The sequence below is a fragment of the Lucilia cuprina genome, chromosome 3, assembly GCF_022045245.1.
Source record: "Lucilia cuprina isolate Lc7/37 chromosome 3, ASM2204524v1, whole genome shotgun sequence".
Lineage (NCBI taxonomy): Eukaryota > Metazoa > Arthropoda > Insecta > Diptera > Calliphoridae > Lucilia > Lucilia cuprina.
The window spans coordinates 60921479-60939247 of NC_060951.1; the positions used below are offsets into that span (position 1 = coordinate 60921479).

Below are 17769 nucleotides of genomic sequence, written 5' to 3' on the forward strand. Positions count from 1 at the left end.
ATTGTTTATTAAAACTTTTTTTATTAAATTTTTGAAAAATGGCAGATATTGAAAACTATTTTGATGTTTGTGATATCCCTGACAAAGTTTTATGCAAAGTATGCAAAAAAGTACTGTGCAGTAAAAGAAAATACAATTTAAAATCTCATTTAACAAAAAGCCATAATATAGACTTAAATAATGCTCTAAAATCTGTACATAAAGCAAAAACTGTTAAAGCCAAAATAGAAATAAATAAATTTGAAATAATTAGATCATTTATTGGTTTGGTAACTGAGAATGGCTTACCATTTGAAGTTTTAAATAGTTCTAATATGAGAAATATTTTAAAGCCTATAAGTACCGTTTTACAAAGTGGTGATGAAAAACTGTTTTCTTTAAATGCAGATAATGCAAAAAAATTGTTGTCCCAAGTAGTTACGAAACTCCGAAATTTAATAAAGAATGAACTGCATAATAAATTTTTTTTTTTGCGTAAAACGGTAAAGTAGGAAAGAGAAGTACTGTTATAGGTCATTTTTATGACGAGTGTGTTTTTTGTTATTGCTTCACATGTACATATTCACATACATGTGTTTGTTGTTATTGTTTCACACATACTTACATACATACATATGTATGTATATACAAAACCAGATATAATGGTGTTGTAGACTTTTTATTATTTTGATTATTCTATATTCGATTTTGTTATTATTAAAATAAAAAGAAAATGTACACACATACATACATACGAACATTAACAGTAAGATTTTTAAAAAAACTAAATTGAGTACAACGAATAGAGTCAACAACATTGAAAAAATTTTGATGTAATTTCTTTTTAGAAAATACCTAATAATAAAACAAAAATTTTACATATGTATGTAAATATAAGTAATAGAACACATTTATTAATTTCATTTTTGTATATAAAGGGTTTTCTAGGTAATAACTAAACAACTATGTTATAAAAATTCACGATCAAAATTAATTTTTAGTGTACTTTTAAAGTACATATTTGATGAACTATAGCATTATAAAAAATATTGTTCAATAAAGAAACGACACACAGTGGTGCAGAATTGATATTGTTTGTAAATAAATCTGGCATTTCTAAACGGCTAGTCTTATCGAGATAATATTTGACACGGGCCTAGCTAAGGAGTATTCAAGTTTAAGTTATGAAAATGGATCCCACAAATGCTCCAGGGGCGCTGTGCGGGCTCAAAGTAGGGTACCTTCGAAACGTAAAATGTTTAAACGCGTGCAATTATTTTGGTTTCCCATCCGTTATTTTTATTTTGGAAAGCGCTCAGCAAGATCTTAAAAATTTCTGAGTTATAAACTTTTGAAAATTGAAATTTAAAAATTTTGCAATTCCAACAGTGAAAAACAGTGGAGCAAGGTATGTAAAATTTTTAATTTTCTAATTTCAAATGCCTTTAACTCATAAATTATAAGAGATAAATGGTTTTAAGGCCCAGTTGAACGCTTTCGAAAAATAAAAAAAGGGAAACCAAAAATTGGCACGCGTTTAAATATTTTACATGTCGATATGTAATCACATGATTCTTTTGTGGGATCCATTTTCATACCTTAAACTTGAATACTCCTTGGCTACGCCCGTGCCAAATTTTATCCCGATCAGACTAGCCGTTTAGAAATGCCAGTTTTACTTACAAAAAATTTCACGCCAGTCCTACTGTGCAACATTTAAAAATTGAAAAAAGTCAAAATTTAAGGAAGGAGTTATCCCCTTATTCATAAACAAAATTTTATTTTTTTTAAAAGGTTTATAAAACAAAATTTTCACACGAAATTTGGTATGTAAATCTTTTAAAAAATAAAATGTTGTTTGTGAAGAAATTTAAAGCCATTTGCAAATTAAAGAAGTTATTGCAGTAAAATCCAACTTTTCTGCAAATATTTCAAAACTAACTTAATTAGGTAAGCTAAGTTCCCTATCGCCTCATCTAAAAGTGCAGGATTTAACTTAACTAATAGTATATTTTCCAAGGTTTCAGGACTAAGTCTGTTTCTGGATTCACTTAATATAATTCTTAATGATGAGAAAGCTCTTTCTATTGTAACCTGAAAAAATATAAAATAACAAATATTTAGGTATAATTATATAGGTATACATATATATCATATATAAATTAATGTTTTAAATACAAACATATACATACTTATTTACATACATCCATACATACATATGTGTATGTACATTATACATATTTTATAAAATATATTAACATACAGGAGGACTAATACTGACATAATATTATATATGTACATATGTAAGTACGTATGTATGTATATGGTTTTAACATTTACCTGTGTTGGAGGAACACCGAATATAATATTCGATAATATAAATAATTCTTCGTCCAATGATTTTCTTTTATTCCAATAATCTAATACACAACAATCGCTTGTCTCAAAATGTAACATCAGCCTTTCTATTTTTGTATAGATATTTATATCACATCCTTGTATTACGTCTTGTCGTAAAAATGCTGTTAATATGTCTTCCTCCTCACCACCGTTATTTTCCTCTATAGAATTTGAAGATTTGGTCACATATTCCTTGTTTAACGAAATGTATCTATCCCATAACTTTTTTTAGATAATTTATAGCCCTTTCTTTTTCATCGTGAGATAATTTGTGTTGTAATCGTGGATCGAAATAAATACATGCAAGAAGTATATCATTTTTATGTAATGACACTGACCTTTTGTCAATAAATTTTAGTGTCAAATCCGCTAGCATTTTTGCGAAACTATTAACATTGGGCATGTTAAAAATTTTTTCTATTAACAGTCTGCACTTCAACCAATTAGCATAAAAGTCACCATAATGCAAAGATTCTTCTTGAAATTTTGTCAAAATATCATTAAGTGGACTAAAAACTACTAAAAAATCATCTACATTTTTCCAAAATTGTTCATTAACATCAAATAAATCTAATGATGTAGTATTTCCTTGGGTTTCAATAAAAGGTTTTGCGGTTTTTAAATCTTTAATCATTTGGTATGTAGATCCCCAACGCGTTGGACAGTCAATTTGGGGCACACGTACCTTATTTAACTCAAATAAACATCGAAATCCATTTGTTTGCTTTCGTAAAAATTTTGTAAAATTTCTGCATTGAAGCACAAATTCTTTTATATTAGGATTTTTTATAACGTCTATCGCTACTAGCTGGGCCGTATGTGCTGCACACCTGCATATAGTTATGTCTCCCATGTCTATATCACAATCGTTTTCTATTTCTTCTAAAAGCTGCTGATAATTATCATTATCTAAAAACTCTTCTTCTTGAAATTTTGTAAGGCACTTGGACAATAACGATGTCGTTTTTAACATATTTGCCCCATTGTCGGATGTCACTGCAATAACTTGATTTAAATTTAAGTCATATTTCCTTAAGGTTTTTATAATTTCGATAGATAAATTTGTAGATTTAGTTGAACCAACGCCTTTTAGTTCAATCATTCCTACTACTCTAGATACTATATTTCCATTAAAACAATATTGTAAACTAATTCCTAATATGCTTCGTTCTAATCTCGTGGCGCTGTCTATTTTAATCGAAAAAAATTTATTATGCAGTTCATTCTTTATTAAATTTCGGAGTTTCGTAACTACTTGGGACAACAATTTTTTTGCATTATCTGCATTTAAAGAAAACAGTTTTTCATCACCACTTTGTAAAACGGTACTTATAGGCTTTAAAATATTTCTCATATTAGAACTATTTAAAACTTCAAATGGTAAGCCATTCTCAGTTACCAAACCAATAAATGATCTAATTATTTCAAATTTATTTATTTCTATTTTGGCTTTAACAGTTTTTGCTTTATGTACAGATTTTAGAGCATTATTTAAGTCTATATTATGGCTTTTTGTTAAATGAGATTTTAAATTGTATTTTCTTTTACTGCACAGTACTTTTTTGCATACTTTGCATAAAACTTTGTCAGGGATATCACAAACATCAAAATAGTTTTCAATATCTGCCATTTTTCAAAAATTTAATAAAAAAAGTTTTAATAAACAATTAAGGAAGTTACAACGTGTGACCATCAAGATATCCATTACACAACTAAGTATTCTTCTGACACATTGTCGATTGCATTTTATACGCAAAAAAATCAGTAATAAAAAAAGTAATAATATGAATATGTACATGTGAAGCAATAACAAAAAACACACTCGTCATAAAAATGACCTATAACAGTACTTCTCTTTCCTACTTTACCGTTTTACGCACATTCCTACACGGTGGTTTACGCAAGGTCATTTTTTTTTTTGCTATGCCTGAATTGGTGGTGGAGAGAAGAAGAAGGATATATCATTATTATTTAGTCTTTCTCATGTAAATTCAAAAATTCAATATGTAAATTTATTAATAGCTATGTATATTTTTCTTCGCGCCTGTTCATTCATTATTGTTTAAGATCATTGTGAGTATGTAATAATAAAATATGCATACATACATATATACACCAGTTATAAATATACATATGTATGTATGTAAGTATGTGTGAAACAATAACAAAAACACATTCGTCATAAAAATGACCTGTAACAGCACTTTTCTTTCCTACTTTTCACGCACATTCCATAACGGTGGATTACGCTAGGTCATTTTTTGCTTTACCTTTGAATTGGTGGAGGGAAGAAGATATGTACGTGTGATGCAAAAAAAACATTCGTCATAAAAATGACCTGTAGTAGAACTTATCTTTCCTACTTTATCATTTTACGCACATTCCTTAACGATGGTTTACGCAAGATCCTTTTTTTTGCTTTACTTGAATTTGTGGTAGAGAGAAGAGGAAAGAAATATCATTATTATTTAGTCTCTCGCATGCAAATTCAAAAGGTTGGCAATGGCATATGCAAATTTATTAACACCTATATATTTTTTTCTTCGCGCCTGTTCATTCATTATTGTAAGATAATTGAGAGTATGTAATAATAATTTATAGAAATGTGACATATGTATACATATGTACATGCATATGAAAAACATACATGTATATGTATGTAATACACTCATACATTTTTGTTGTTTTAACCTTTCACAATGTAAAATTACAAAAACAACTTTTTATGTTTTTATGTCCCCTCTCAATTTTTTGCCATCCTGTTACAAATTTCTAAAATACCTATAATTTCCTTCATTATTAGACACTACTAATGCATTACTACCTGTTTACAAACTTATTGTTAGTGTTTCTTGCTTTATATTGAATTTATCATCCTGTTACAAACAATATGTTTAAATATAGCCTGTAAAAACAATTTTTACATACATATATACATATTTGAATATATTTTTACATTCGTATAATCCTCTAAGAATTTATATAATTTTTTCTAATTATATTACAATCAATACAAATACATACATTTTAATACTCCACATAAAAATTAAACATAAATTTAATAAATACATACATTCAATAATTCAATTCAAAAATTTTCTAATTAAAATTTGCTTATTTCATGCATACATTTTTCCCATAATATACATAAAACATACATAGATATAAACGTTTTCAATTATTTTCTAAATAAAATTTGGTTATATCTTGCATACATTTTTCACATTTTATAATTTTTCAAGTTCAACATGAAATGTTAAATTTTAGACCATAAGTCATTTCCTATAGTTAATATTTAAGTTTGATAGTAAAAATATTGTAACCTGATAGTCGCGACTATCGTTTTGTTTCGTGTTTTCGTCGGCACATATATGCTCTGCTTGCGTACATTTTATGTTCGTATATTACTGCTTGCATGGCTTCAATATTGTTGACTTCGAATAATTTGTGTAGGAAAATATTTTAATATTATAGGCAAACCATATGCCATATATGTGGGTATTATAAATATGTTAGCGAGTTGCTGCGTAATATATTGTAAGTGAAGACATTTTATATTTGTCTGTAAGCTATAATATGCAATAGTTTGTATGAGTAAATATTTTTAGCAAAAATACTAGAAATATTTCGAATGGGAGCAATTAAATATATTATATTCATAAAATATATTTATATTTTAATATTACATACGTATGCATAGGAGAAAATATGCATTTTGGTTACTAATATATTAGTAATTTTAATCACTGTTCAGATGTAGTGAATTTGAAATCAAATAAAAGGGAAATTCCTCCTATGACAATCGTGTGTTACAATCATAAATTCTTCATGATCTTTTTCAGTACATCCATGGAGTAAATTCTACTTCTTTTTCGCTTCTTTAGAAGTCCTTTTTTTGTTGGGTACTTTTATGAGTTTGAGACCATTATTTCGATGTATTACAAACAGAATGACAAAATCAATATATCACCATACTTTAATCTTCTACAAGTAACTTTTTGTGTAGAGAAAATGTTATTCTATATATTGTGGGTATCGGTCTTAGAATATCATACGTTTAGATATATAGATTATGTTTTTTTTTCTTATTTTATATTTATATTTTTCATATAAAATCACTTTAAATAATATAAAAAATTAATATCGTTTTTGAACACCAAAAAATTATAGAAATTTGTAGTAAGATATAGAAATGTATAGATAGATAGATGGATATTCATATACATATTATAGTGTGTATGCTTTAAAAACATACTATAATCTAATAGAATAAGATTATTCGAGTACAATTGAACATGATTTTTATATACTTATTTTTAGGAATAAAACAAAATATTTAAGAAAAATATTAATTTTCTTAATTTATTTTTAGATTTTCAATATATAAAAAAAAACCTTTCCACTTTCAAAAGATAAAGAGTGTAAATTGCTGAAAAAATTATATATTTTTATTTTAGTACAAAGGTACATAAAATTTAATTAAAAACTCTCCAGTAAGAAGGGTCTTCACACCACAATAAATCTCTCTTCATAATAATAACACCAACCAACCAACCAGCCAGTCAGCTAACACCAACAACAATAATAACTGCTTTAAAACAACAGCAACATTGAAAACAACAGCAACACCATTCGGGGTAAACTTTTCAATGAAAGTAACAACAACAACAACAACTAACACATTTGCAACATCTAAACAAAATAAAAAGACCCATTAAAGGAACCGTAACAGAAAAATCATAAATTTTCGTAATTTTTTCGCATAAAGCTTTTATGGCATTAGCTTTTAAGTATCTTTTGTTGTTCTTATTGTTGCTGTTGGAGTTATTGTTGTTTAACATTAAAAAGTATATATGAAAATTGTTGCTGCGACTTCTAATGAAATTATATAGAGGTGACTTTAGTTTATGCTGCTGTTAATACATTTTGTACTAGAGCAGCAAAATGGTTCAGTTTACTGCTTATGATGATGCTACAGACATCGTCTATGCTAATAATAATGCGTTAGTATTGGTGCTACTTAACTCCTGTGTTTCATATTAATTTCAAAGATGGCAAAATTTATTAAAATTATAAATTAAAAATGTAAAAAATATAAGGACAAGCTAAACCGATTATGTTATGTGCTACGCTGAATGTTGATCAAAGGAAAAGTTACAGTTTCCTCAATGTCTAGTTTATTCTCAACATCGAGGCAGATTATTTATAGGGTCCATGACCCTTATAACAAGAATTTACAAACAGCATAACAAATATTCATTTGTTACACCTGTTCCATGCACAACATTCATGCCTTTACTGCTCAAACAACTTTTTTCACTTCACACAAGCATTTAGTTAAAACCATAATTACTTTTAAATCATAAAATAAAGACAAGAAAATTGTGGAGAAAAAAAAAAAAGAAGTACAAAATTACCCAAATCACGTAAAAAGTAAGTGAAAACCATTTTTCCGCATAATCCGAAAAACAACAACAACAAAAAAGGAAAAATTAAAAAGCTGCAACAACTCCCCAATGGTCATTTTGCTACTTTGTGATTTTTGAATGACTTTTTCTTTATACCTTTTGTTGCTCTAGCTCTAGTTGGGGGAGGGGAGGTTGATTTGCAACGTGCTGGTGGTGCTGTAGCTGCTATGGCTACAGCTACTTAAGTTTTAGTTTCCATAAAAAAATTGTATAACAAAAATTAGGTATTAAGGTAAAAAATATTTAATTTTGCTTTAACAGTTTTAGTTTATTTGCAAATAAAATGTAATAACTATTTTGACTTTTATAACATAAAGTTATTTTGAGATTTATAAAATTTTATTTTTATATAAAACAAATTAGTTTTATACATTTTAAACATTAAATTTTAATCAATAGTTTAGTAATTAGTAACGGTTTGTCTAGATTATCGCTTAATCTGTTCAGACTATAGACTAAACAATATTTCATATAATGTGCAAGAATATAGTCCCTATAAACTAAATTTTAGTAAAGACAGTAGTTTAAGGATAAAGAAAAGTCTATATTTTAGACTATAAACCCAACTACTTATGCTCCGTACTGTAGGCTGTGACAAGATAGGATATTACACTATAGACCAGATAATATACTCAACTCTAATTTAGAATATAGATATTACATAGTTCGGACTTTAGTTCTAACTAAGTATACTGTTAAAACTAAAGTCTAGTTTATATAGTCTCTAAGCTAGACTAAAGTCTAAACAATAGCTCAAACTACAGACTAGACTGTAGTCAAGATAATTTCTAAGCTATGATATATTGCACCGTTTAAACTATAAGCTAGACTATAGTCCATACTGTATACTAGTACAGACTATAGACCAAACTACAGTACAGACTATTGCCTATAATGCACACTATTTCTTGGCCAAGGGAAGCTATTTTATAGTGACTAATGCTTAATAGACTTAACTATAGTTTAGAATATATACATGACATAGTTCACACTTCAGCTATAAATATACTGCTAGAACTAAAGTCTAAATTATATATTCTCTTAACTTGACTAAAGACTAAACAATACCCCAAGCTACAGACTAAACTATAGTCAAGAGAATTACTAGGATATGATCTTTTCCACCGTCTAAACTATAAGCTAGACTATAGTCCATACTATATACTAGTACATACTATTGATCAAACAATAGTACAGACTTATTGTCAATAATGTATACTATTTCTTCGCCAAGGGTAACTATCTTGTCGTGATGCGAGGGCTTAAGTACACATCGTTACTATAGCTTCAGTGTCCAGCCATGGGATGTTATGGTTTAAGCAAAATGTATATCTAAAGGTTACTCATAGTGTGGTATGAGTCTTCCGATCCTACATTCTTCTATGATGACATAAATAGTACGCTATATTATTTGATCTAGCTTGCGACTTGTTCAGTAAGAACTTTACCCTTGATCGTCCGTCTGTACGTGCATTCTCTTAAGATGCAAAATAAAGAAAATTAACATTGACAGAAATATGGATGAGAAGAAGGATACGTGTGAAGGGTATGCCAGAATTGTTATGCAATAGGATAGACTACTGACTAACTTAGACGTGAAGGGCCTACTTATGGTGTCAAGTTATTCCTTTGGTGAAACCAGTGCTACACAGGAGTTAGGGAATTTATCACCGTCTGATGACGAGCTTGCTATTAGTTAAAGTAATAAGAGAAATCTTTTACTGAAGAGGCTAAGGGAATCAAAAGGACATACTTGGGAGAACACTGTCCAAAGGTCGTGAAGGAGAAGAAGAAACAGAACTTTGAGGCCTAAGATGGAAAAATCTAATTCTTCAAAGTTATTGTCAAGGATAAGGCTCCTTCTCAGAAGCCATCGACATAGCTCAGTTAAATCTGAAAGAATATATGGTCCAATCTGTCACGTTTATTCACTCCCTCCAGACTAATATACAAATACTTAATCACAGACTATAGTAATGAATATAGTAAAGACTATAGGACAGACTATAGTATAGACTACAGAATAGACTATAGTCTAGACTAGAGCATAAACTTAGTATAGAATATATTATGGACAACAGTCCAGACTAAAGTATAAATTTTTGAAGCTAAAGACCAGACCACAGTAGAAGCTTTAGTCTAAACTATAGTAGAGACTATAGACTAGACTATAGTAAAAAATAAAGTCCAAGATAGGTTTTATAAAATATAATTCAGACTGTAGAGTAGACTACAGTCCCGTATATACATGATTCGTTCAGGATGTAGACTTTACAATTGACTATAGGACAATCTATACTCTTGACTCTAGTGCTGACTGTAGACTAGGCTATAGTCTAAAATGAGGACAAGACTATAGTCCAGACTGTAAACTTAACTGTTATCTGTATGTAGTATAGACTTAATTAAAGTAGAGACTTTAGACTAGAATATAGTCCATAGACTACAAGCTAAAAAATTCAAAGAAACACTATACTTATTAACACAACTATAGCAAAACTAGTTTAATGTTAAATCTTTTAACACTTCCTTTAAAGACCCCGTTAACCATTCAAAATTATAACAATTATTTCAAAGACTCAAAAAGAAAAAAATCTTACAAAATAATCATTGGTTATTGCAAAACATTAAGCATTTTGAAATTTGATAATTCGTATCAAAGATACAAATAACTCTATATAATTAACAAATTATAGCATACAAATTTGCCTCAGTAAATACATAAATACTTAGTTAAGTATAAAATAATTATAAGCTACCGTTTTATATACATATGTATGTAAGTAACAAAACTATAAATAAATAAATTATTAAATGGAATGTTTTTGTAGGAAAAAAATAAAACGAACTAATAAGGTGAGATAAATATAATTATTACTTCAATTTAATAACAAAAAACATTTAACATTTCAAGTGAAAAATATTTACCACACAAAAACTGTTTTTTATTAAAATATAATTTATTTACAACGATAAAATATAAAATAAAGAATTCAGTTTTTATTACAAATTATTTATAGAATTCAGTAAATTACAACCCTCGGACTAAATAAATTTGTCCTAACTGCTGTATGTTGGTATAATATGAATTCGAAGAAAAAAATGTTATTTATAATACGAATAGAAAAAAAATCAAATTCAGTTCAAATGCATTGAATAACCAGCAATTTATTAAGGCTGCAACGCCACTACTGCATATGCATGAGAGCAAAAAAAAAACAACTAACAACTACAAATTTGCTACAACATTTGCATAAACTGTGCACAAAAACTATTCTATTTTTAGTTGCATTTTGAAAAAATACTTTCGAGTACAAACTTTAATTTGTGGGTTTTTTTTGTTAGTAGTTTTCTGAAGCATTTTCTTATTGTAAATTTAAAGAGAGAGATGTGGCGCCTAAACAAGTCTCAATGACACTTGAAATGATGGCGTTGTTGTATATTCATAAAATATTTCGTAAGTTCTCAATGAGCTGCTGCTGCTATAATAGCAATTGCTTGCTGTCGTTGTTATAACAACTGCCAGCTGATAGTGTTGAATTTTCAATGAACGTCAAGTCTTTAAAGCTTATAAGTGCATAAGTATACATTTATACGATTTAAATAAAATCACAAGACCAACTAGTTAACCTGACTTTAGCTATAACAGCTAAATTTGTACAAAAAATCTTTTAAACTGGGTACTAACAGTGTGTGTGTTGTGTGTATGTATTTCAATTGGTTGGTACTTTTTCTACTTTTTATGATTTAACTAATGTCCAATGTGTATTGCATTTGTATGAGTTTGTTGTCCATTTGCACTAAGCTTAACAATCTTATAAGCTGGTTTGTTAAAATATGGTAATACATTTATAAGCAGACAAATAGAATTTATCGCGAATTTTGAAAAAAAGGATCTATCGGGAATCTTCTATAAATTAAGAGTTTATTGGTTGGTTATCTTGATAGTTCAAGATAACCAACAGTCAGGTAGAGTTAAAGGGTTTCCGTTTTGGCAGGACCACTCGTCAGATATAGTATTGTATGGAATTGAATCCAGCCTGTAGTCGTGAGAAATCTCAATATATCATTAACTTTAGACCCAGATATCTCCACTCGTCAGATGTGGTATTTTAATGAATAAAATCTAGCCTGTAGTCGTGAGAAATCTCAATATATCATCAAGTTTAGACACAGATATCTCCACTCGTCCGAAGTGGTATTGTATTGAATTAAATCCAGCCTGTACTAGTGAGAAATCTTAATATATTATTAAGTTTCGACCAAGATATCTCTACTCGTCAAAAGTAGTATGAGATCCAGCCGTAGAAGTGATAAATCTTTACATTTAATTAAGTTTAGACCAAGATATCTTGCCAATGTTGGATATGAAGTGACTGCAGTTAGAGCAGGATATTCACAGAGAACTGTTTCTTCTCATTCCTTATTCATTGAAGGGGAGCCCAATCAGAGTACAGTTATTACTGCTATCAACCCCGATATATCCCGCCTACTTCTAATTAAAAGGAGTTTCTCATCAAAAGACCACAGGTCACCATAATTTGACCCCTTTACATATGTCTGGGTTATTCTATCTATTTTTCATCTTTTGAAAAAAAAATCAGTGGATGCTGCTTTTATAAAAGCAGCATTATTATAATAAAGCGTTGAAAGAATCAAGAGCAGATCGTGTTCTGGCAAAAGTTTAGGTTCGTTAGTTAGTCGAGAATTTATCACGATTTTTTTTAAAAAAAGATTCTGAGGCAAAATTTCTATAAATCATATATTTATATGGACTTCTATGTATATCGTTAATTTAACGCGAAGTTTCAATTAATCAAGAATTATAAGGAAATTTTTAAAAAATTTAAAATTTTCTATAAATCAAGATAGTATCGGGAATTTTGATTCAACAAATCAAAAATTTTAAGGAAATTTTTTTATTTATCAAAAATTACATAGTTGGGAATTTCTTAGAAATTGAACTTTTATCAGGAATTAGCTATAATTTAAATTTTACCTGTAAGTATAAATTTTATGGAAAATTTCTTATAAATCAAGAATTTTTTAGAAATATTCAATAAATCAATGAATTCAACCTTTTAGAACTCTGTAATATAGTTTTCGCAGCAGACACTCTACTTACAACGACAACACGAAAATAATTTACAAGTATAAGGCAGAATTTTGGCTGAATTTAGTAGATGGTTGGCCGGTTAGTTGTTTCAATGGTTACTTTTAGGCACCACAGCAATACAAAAAAGAACCTCCAAATAAACTTTTGAATATTAAAATTGGTCGCGTGGGCGATCAACATATGTAAGAAATGTCTGTCTGTATACCAACTTTACCAACAACATAATATGCATAATGAAGTCTCAACACTATTAATACCAATACTAGCAGCAGTACCAACAGCCTTAGAGAACAACTTAAAAAAAATTTACATCAGAAAATGCGTTTTGTTAGTGAATGAGAGCTTAAAATGAATGAATTAAGATTTGGTTAGATGTTTTTTAGTAAACATTTACAGTTTTTTTTTTTGTGGCCCCATAAAGTGTCTTTGTTTATATGATTTCAAATTCATTTTTGTGGATTTTTTTCCATTATCTTTGTTTAAGAGCAAGTACGTATTTACAGCCGCATTAAAAGAGCTACAAAATATTAATAAACTTATAAAATATGTTTCCAAACAAGTTCTGTCATGTATTTATGGCCAATAACAAGCAGCAAACAGCTTTAGTTTATTTTACAAAACAGCCACTGCTAAAGTGCAAGGTATAAAATAGTATATGGAAAAAGTACTGTATGACTAGGTTTTGTTGCTCTTATTATTTAATGGTTTGTTGCTAGTTTTTCGTTATGGTTTTATCATTATTTTTTCAGTGTTCTTTTGACTTTATTGAATAAAGTTTATTGTTTTTTTTTTTTTGTGATTTGTTAATTATAAAATTTATATTTAAATTTAAGAATTGTTATATTTATAATAAATATGAGAGTTCAAGACCGCGAACAATAGATAGAAAGGTGTTTGTTATTATCAGGGAAGCCAAAGTATGGAAATGCATGTTTTCTGTGGTGCGTCGTGTGGGCTCATGGATAATATATTTACACGTTTTAGACCAATTTAAGAATTTTAGCATCGATTTGTTAGAGCATATTTTGGCATATTTTACCCAATAGAGCATGATTTGACATTTAAGGCATATATTCGAGTTTTTAGAGCATATTTTACTATTAACTGACTAACTACCTACCTACCTACCTACCTACCTACCTACCTAACTAACCAACTAACTAACTAACTAACTAACTAACTAAATAACTAAATAACTAACTAACTAACTAACTAACTAACTAACTAACTAACTAACTAACTAACTAACTAACTAACTAACTAACTAACTAACTAACTAACTAACTAACTAACTAACTATCTATCTATCTATCTATCTATCTATCTATCTATCTATCTATCTATCTATCTATCTATCTATCTATCTATCTATCTATCTATCTATCTATTTATCTATCTATCTATCTATCTATCTATCTATCTATCTATCTATCTATCTATCTATCTATCTATCTATCTATCTATCTATCTATCTATCTATATTATCTATCTATCTATCTATCTATCTATCTATCTATCTATCTATCTATCTATCTATCTATCTATCTATCTATCTATCTATCTATCTATCTATCTATCTATCTACCTAACTATTATTATCTATCTACCTAACTATTTATCTATCTATCTATCTATCTATCTATCTATCTATCTATCTATCTATCTATCTATCTATCTATCTATCTATCTATCTATCTATCTATCTATCTATCTATCTATCTATCTATCTATCTATCTATCTATCTATCTATCTATCTATCTATCTATCTATCTATCTATCTATCTATCTATATCTATCTATCTATCTATCTATCTATCTATCTATCTATCTATCTATCTATCTATCTATCTATCTATCTACCTATCTATCTATCTTTATATTCATCTATCTATTTATCTATCTATCTATCTATCTATCTATCTATCTATCTATCTATCTATCTATCTATCTATCTATCTATCTATCTATCTATCTATCTATCTATCTATCTATCTATCTATCTATCTATCTTTATATTCATCTATCTATCTATTTATCTATCTATCTATCTATCTATCTATCTATCTATCTATCTATCTATCTATCTATCTATCTACCTATCTATCTACCTATCTATATATCTATCTATCTATCTATCTATCTATCTATCTATCTATCTATCTATCTATCTATCTATCTATCTATCTATCTATCTATCTATCTATCTATCTATAAATGGACTTTTTATTGCATGATGTCAAAAGTAAAAGTCTTATAAAGTCGATAAAATGACTAAAATGTTCCACCCAACAAATGACGAAAAAATCTAAAGATATCAGGAGCAGTCGACAGAAGGTCTTCATCTTATTTTTATACCCTATACCACTTTAGTGGGGAGGGTATATTGGGATTGTTCTGATGTTTGTAACATAGAAAAATATTCGTCCTATGCCCACCTTAAAGTATACCAATTGGCTTAGAATCATTTTCTGAGTCGATTAAGCTATGTCCGTCCGTCTGGCTGGCCGGCAGGCTGGCTGGCTGGCCATGTAAACCTTGTGCGCAAGGTATAGGCCGCAATTTTGAAGATAATTAGATGAAATTTGGCACACACGCTTCTTTTGGCCCAAGGACGAAGCCTGTTGCAAATGGTTAAAATCGGTCCATTATTTCGACTAGCCCCCATACAACCGTACCCCCCAAATAGGGCCTTTTGGCTTATAATTAATTTAAATGATCTATTATGTTAACAAAAGTCGACAAAACTTAGTTTTATAGAACTTTAAATGACACTACCAATTTTTGTAATGATCGGGCTTCATTTGATTCTATCCCCCATACAAACTCCCCTTCTGAAAATGACAAAAGGTCAAAATTCCCTTACAAACAAATTTTAGCCTCAAACATACAAAATTTAGAAAAAAAAAATAATTATAGAAATTTATAATTTATTAACAAACCTTTCTAAACATCTTACATCTATTTGATTTAAAATTTATTTTTCACTTTTTTAATATTAAAATAATAAATACGTATGTAAATTTAATGTCAAAGTTTATAAAGCAGACATATATATTCAGCTTATTAAAAAACAATTAACTTTAAATAATTTATTAACATAATTGTGCCCTAGATTTATTTAAAAACTATATGTTAAAGAAATATAATTAATATATATTTTTTTAACTAAAAGTATATTTCTTAGAATTAAGGTGCATTGTTAAGCGCCTTTCATTTATTTTTTGTTACACTTTTATAAAAAAGCAATTTGTTCTAATTTGAAATGTGCATAAATTAAGATAAAATATATTTGTTTTTTTGTGAACTCGTTAATCAACTGAATTTAAACTGACCGGTGTTTGTGTTTAATAAAACTACATTTACAACGAAAAAAATATATATTCATTAACAAAATTTATCAACAGGAAAAAATATATTAATTTCTTAAAAATAAAATTTTAACATTTTAAATAATTAATGAAATTAATACATTTATTAAGGTATTTTTTACATTAAAGCTTGATTAACTTAAATCTAAAACATAGATTAAGCGAACAAGTTTGAAGTTGAATATGGAAGGTAAGGAAAGTTTTGATTAAAACATTTAAATGAATATTTATGGAGTATATTTGGAGTATAAATAGGGAAAGATCAAATAAAAATTTGTTTTTTAAAAAGAAGATTTTGAAAGAAAGACAAAAAATGTATTTACAGTGACACATTAGAAAATAAAATATAGTTCACAATCCTTTCCTAGATATGGCTTTATATTTTGAATTTTGATAAATGGGAGTTTCAAAAGGCCCTTATAAAACTTTGTTATATAAGTATATTTATGTTCGCCCTCTTTCTTTGTATTCTTCTTTAACTTCTGGGTGTTCATTTTTCTAACATTAATATTTTATATTTTTAAAATGATTTTTATGCTAATTTTTCTTCATTATTAAATTTTATAATAAAATGGATTTGATTTATTTAATAAAAACTCATATTTTAAATCGTTTAAACACATTTCTTACAAAAAAAAAAAAATTATACAAAGAAACATGTAAGAGTACATATTAATTTAGATATGCATAAACCTATGTGTAGTTATATACTAGGGTATTCAAACGATTATTCGTCGATCTGTTAATCGATGAATTTTTGACGATTAATCGCTCAAATAAATGAAAATTTCAAATAACGAATAAACCGAATAATTTATATCAAATCATTGAATGGAAGACCAAGACGACTTGGGTGTCTGCCAATTGCCCAGTGTCCTGTTATTGCTGCTATCAGCCTAGATATGTCCCGCCTATTTCGGTTTGTAAGGAGTCTTGTGCGTTTATCATTGAAGGAGGGCGACAATAACTTGACCCCTTTACATGTGTCTATGTTATTCCGCCTATTTTCAGCTTTTTGCTCTTGGTAAAACTTAACGGTGTTGCTATAAAAAGGGCGTCGGAAATGTCAAGAGCAAATCCCGTTCTGGCAAGCTCATCTGCATGTTCATTACCGTAGTAGTCCCTATACGCATGTGCAGCGTGAAAGACACTACAGTTTTTGGGAAGACGGTGAGATATACTTACCCCAGCTTCTACACAGAAGACACCAGAACCAACACCGCAGTTCATTTTAGAACCATCTGTAAAGATTCTGGTGGTGTTTTTACTCTGTAGGTTACCTCTACACCATTCGCTCCTCGAAGGAACTCTGACTTTGAAGACTCCAACGTCCCAGCAAAATCTTTACATACCCGGTAAGTAGGCAAGTAATATTGGAGAAAAGTGTAAGTAGTTACTTTTTGAGTAAATAACTACTTATTTTTGTTTGACGATGGC

General features: G+C 28.5%; 1 protein-coding gene across 1 annotated transcript; it reads right to left on the reverse strand.

The window, feature by feature from the left end:
- Window positions 1-1875: 1875 nt before the first annotated feature.
- LOC124419016 lies at window positions 1876-3481 on the reverse strand. The gene is made up of 3 exons (XM_046947130.1): window positions 3210-3481; window positions 2320-2590; window positions 1876-2073 (listed from the first exon to the last, which is right to left on the reverse strand). The coding sequence occupies exons 1-3, from the start codon at window positions 3479-3481 to the stop codon at window positions 1876-1878; spliced, it is 741 nt and encodes a 246-aa protein (XP_046803086.1).
- Between the last annotated feature and the right edge of the window lie 14288 nt (window positions 3482-17769).

What these genes read in the sequence shown, in the direction of transcription:
- LOC124419016 (XM_046947130.1), bottom strand. Translation starts at nt 3,481, where the DNA reads ATGATTGAACTAAAAGGCGTTGGTTCAACTAAATCTACAAATTTATCT. An exon ending in GGAGACATAACTATATGCAG is followed by an intron (nt 2,591 to 3,209) that starts GTGTGCAGCACA and finishes GTTATGGGATAG; the next exon opens with ATACATTTCGTTAAACAAGG. An exon ending in TCGGTGTTCCTCCAACACAG is followed by an intron (nt 2,074 to 2,319) that starts GTAAATGTTAAA and finishes ATATTTTTTCAG; the next exon opens with GTTACAATAGAAAGAGCTTT.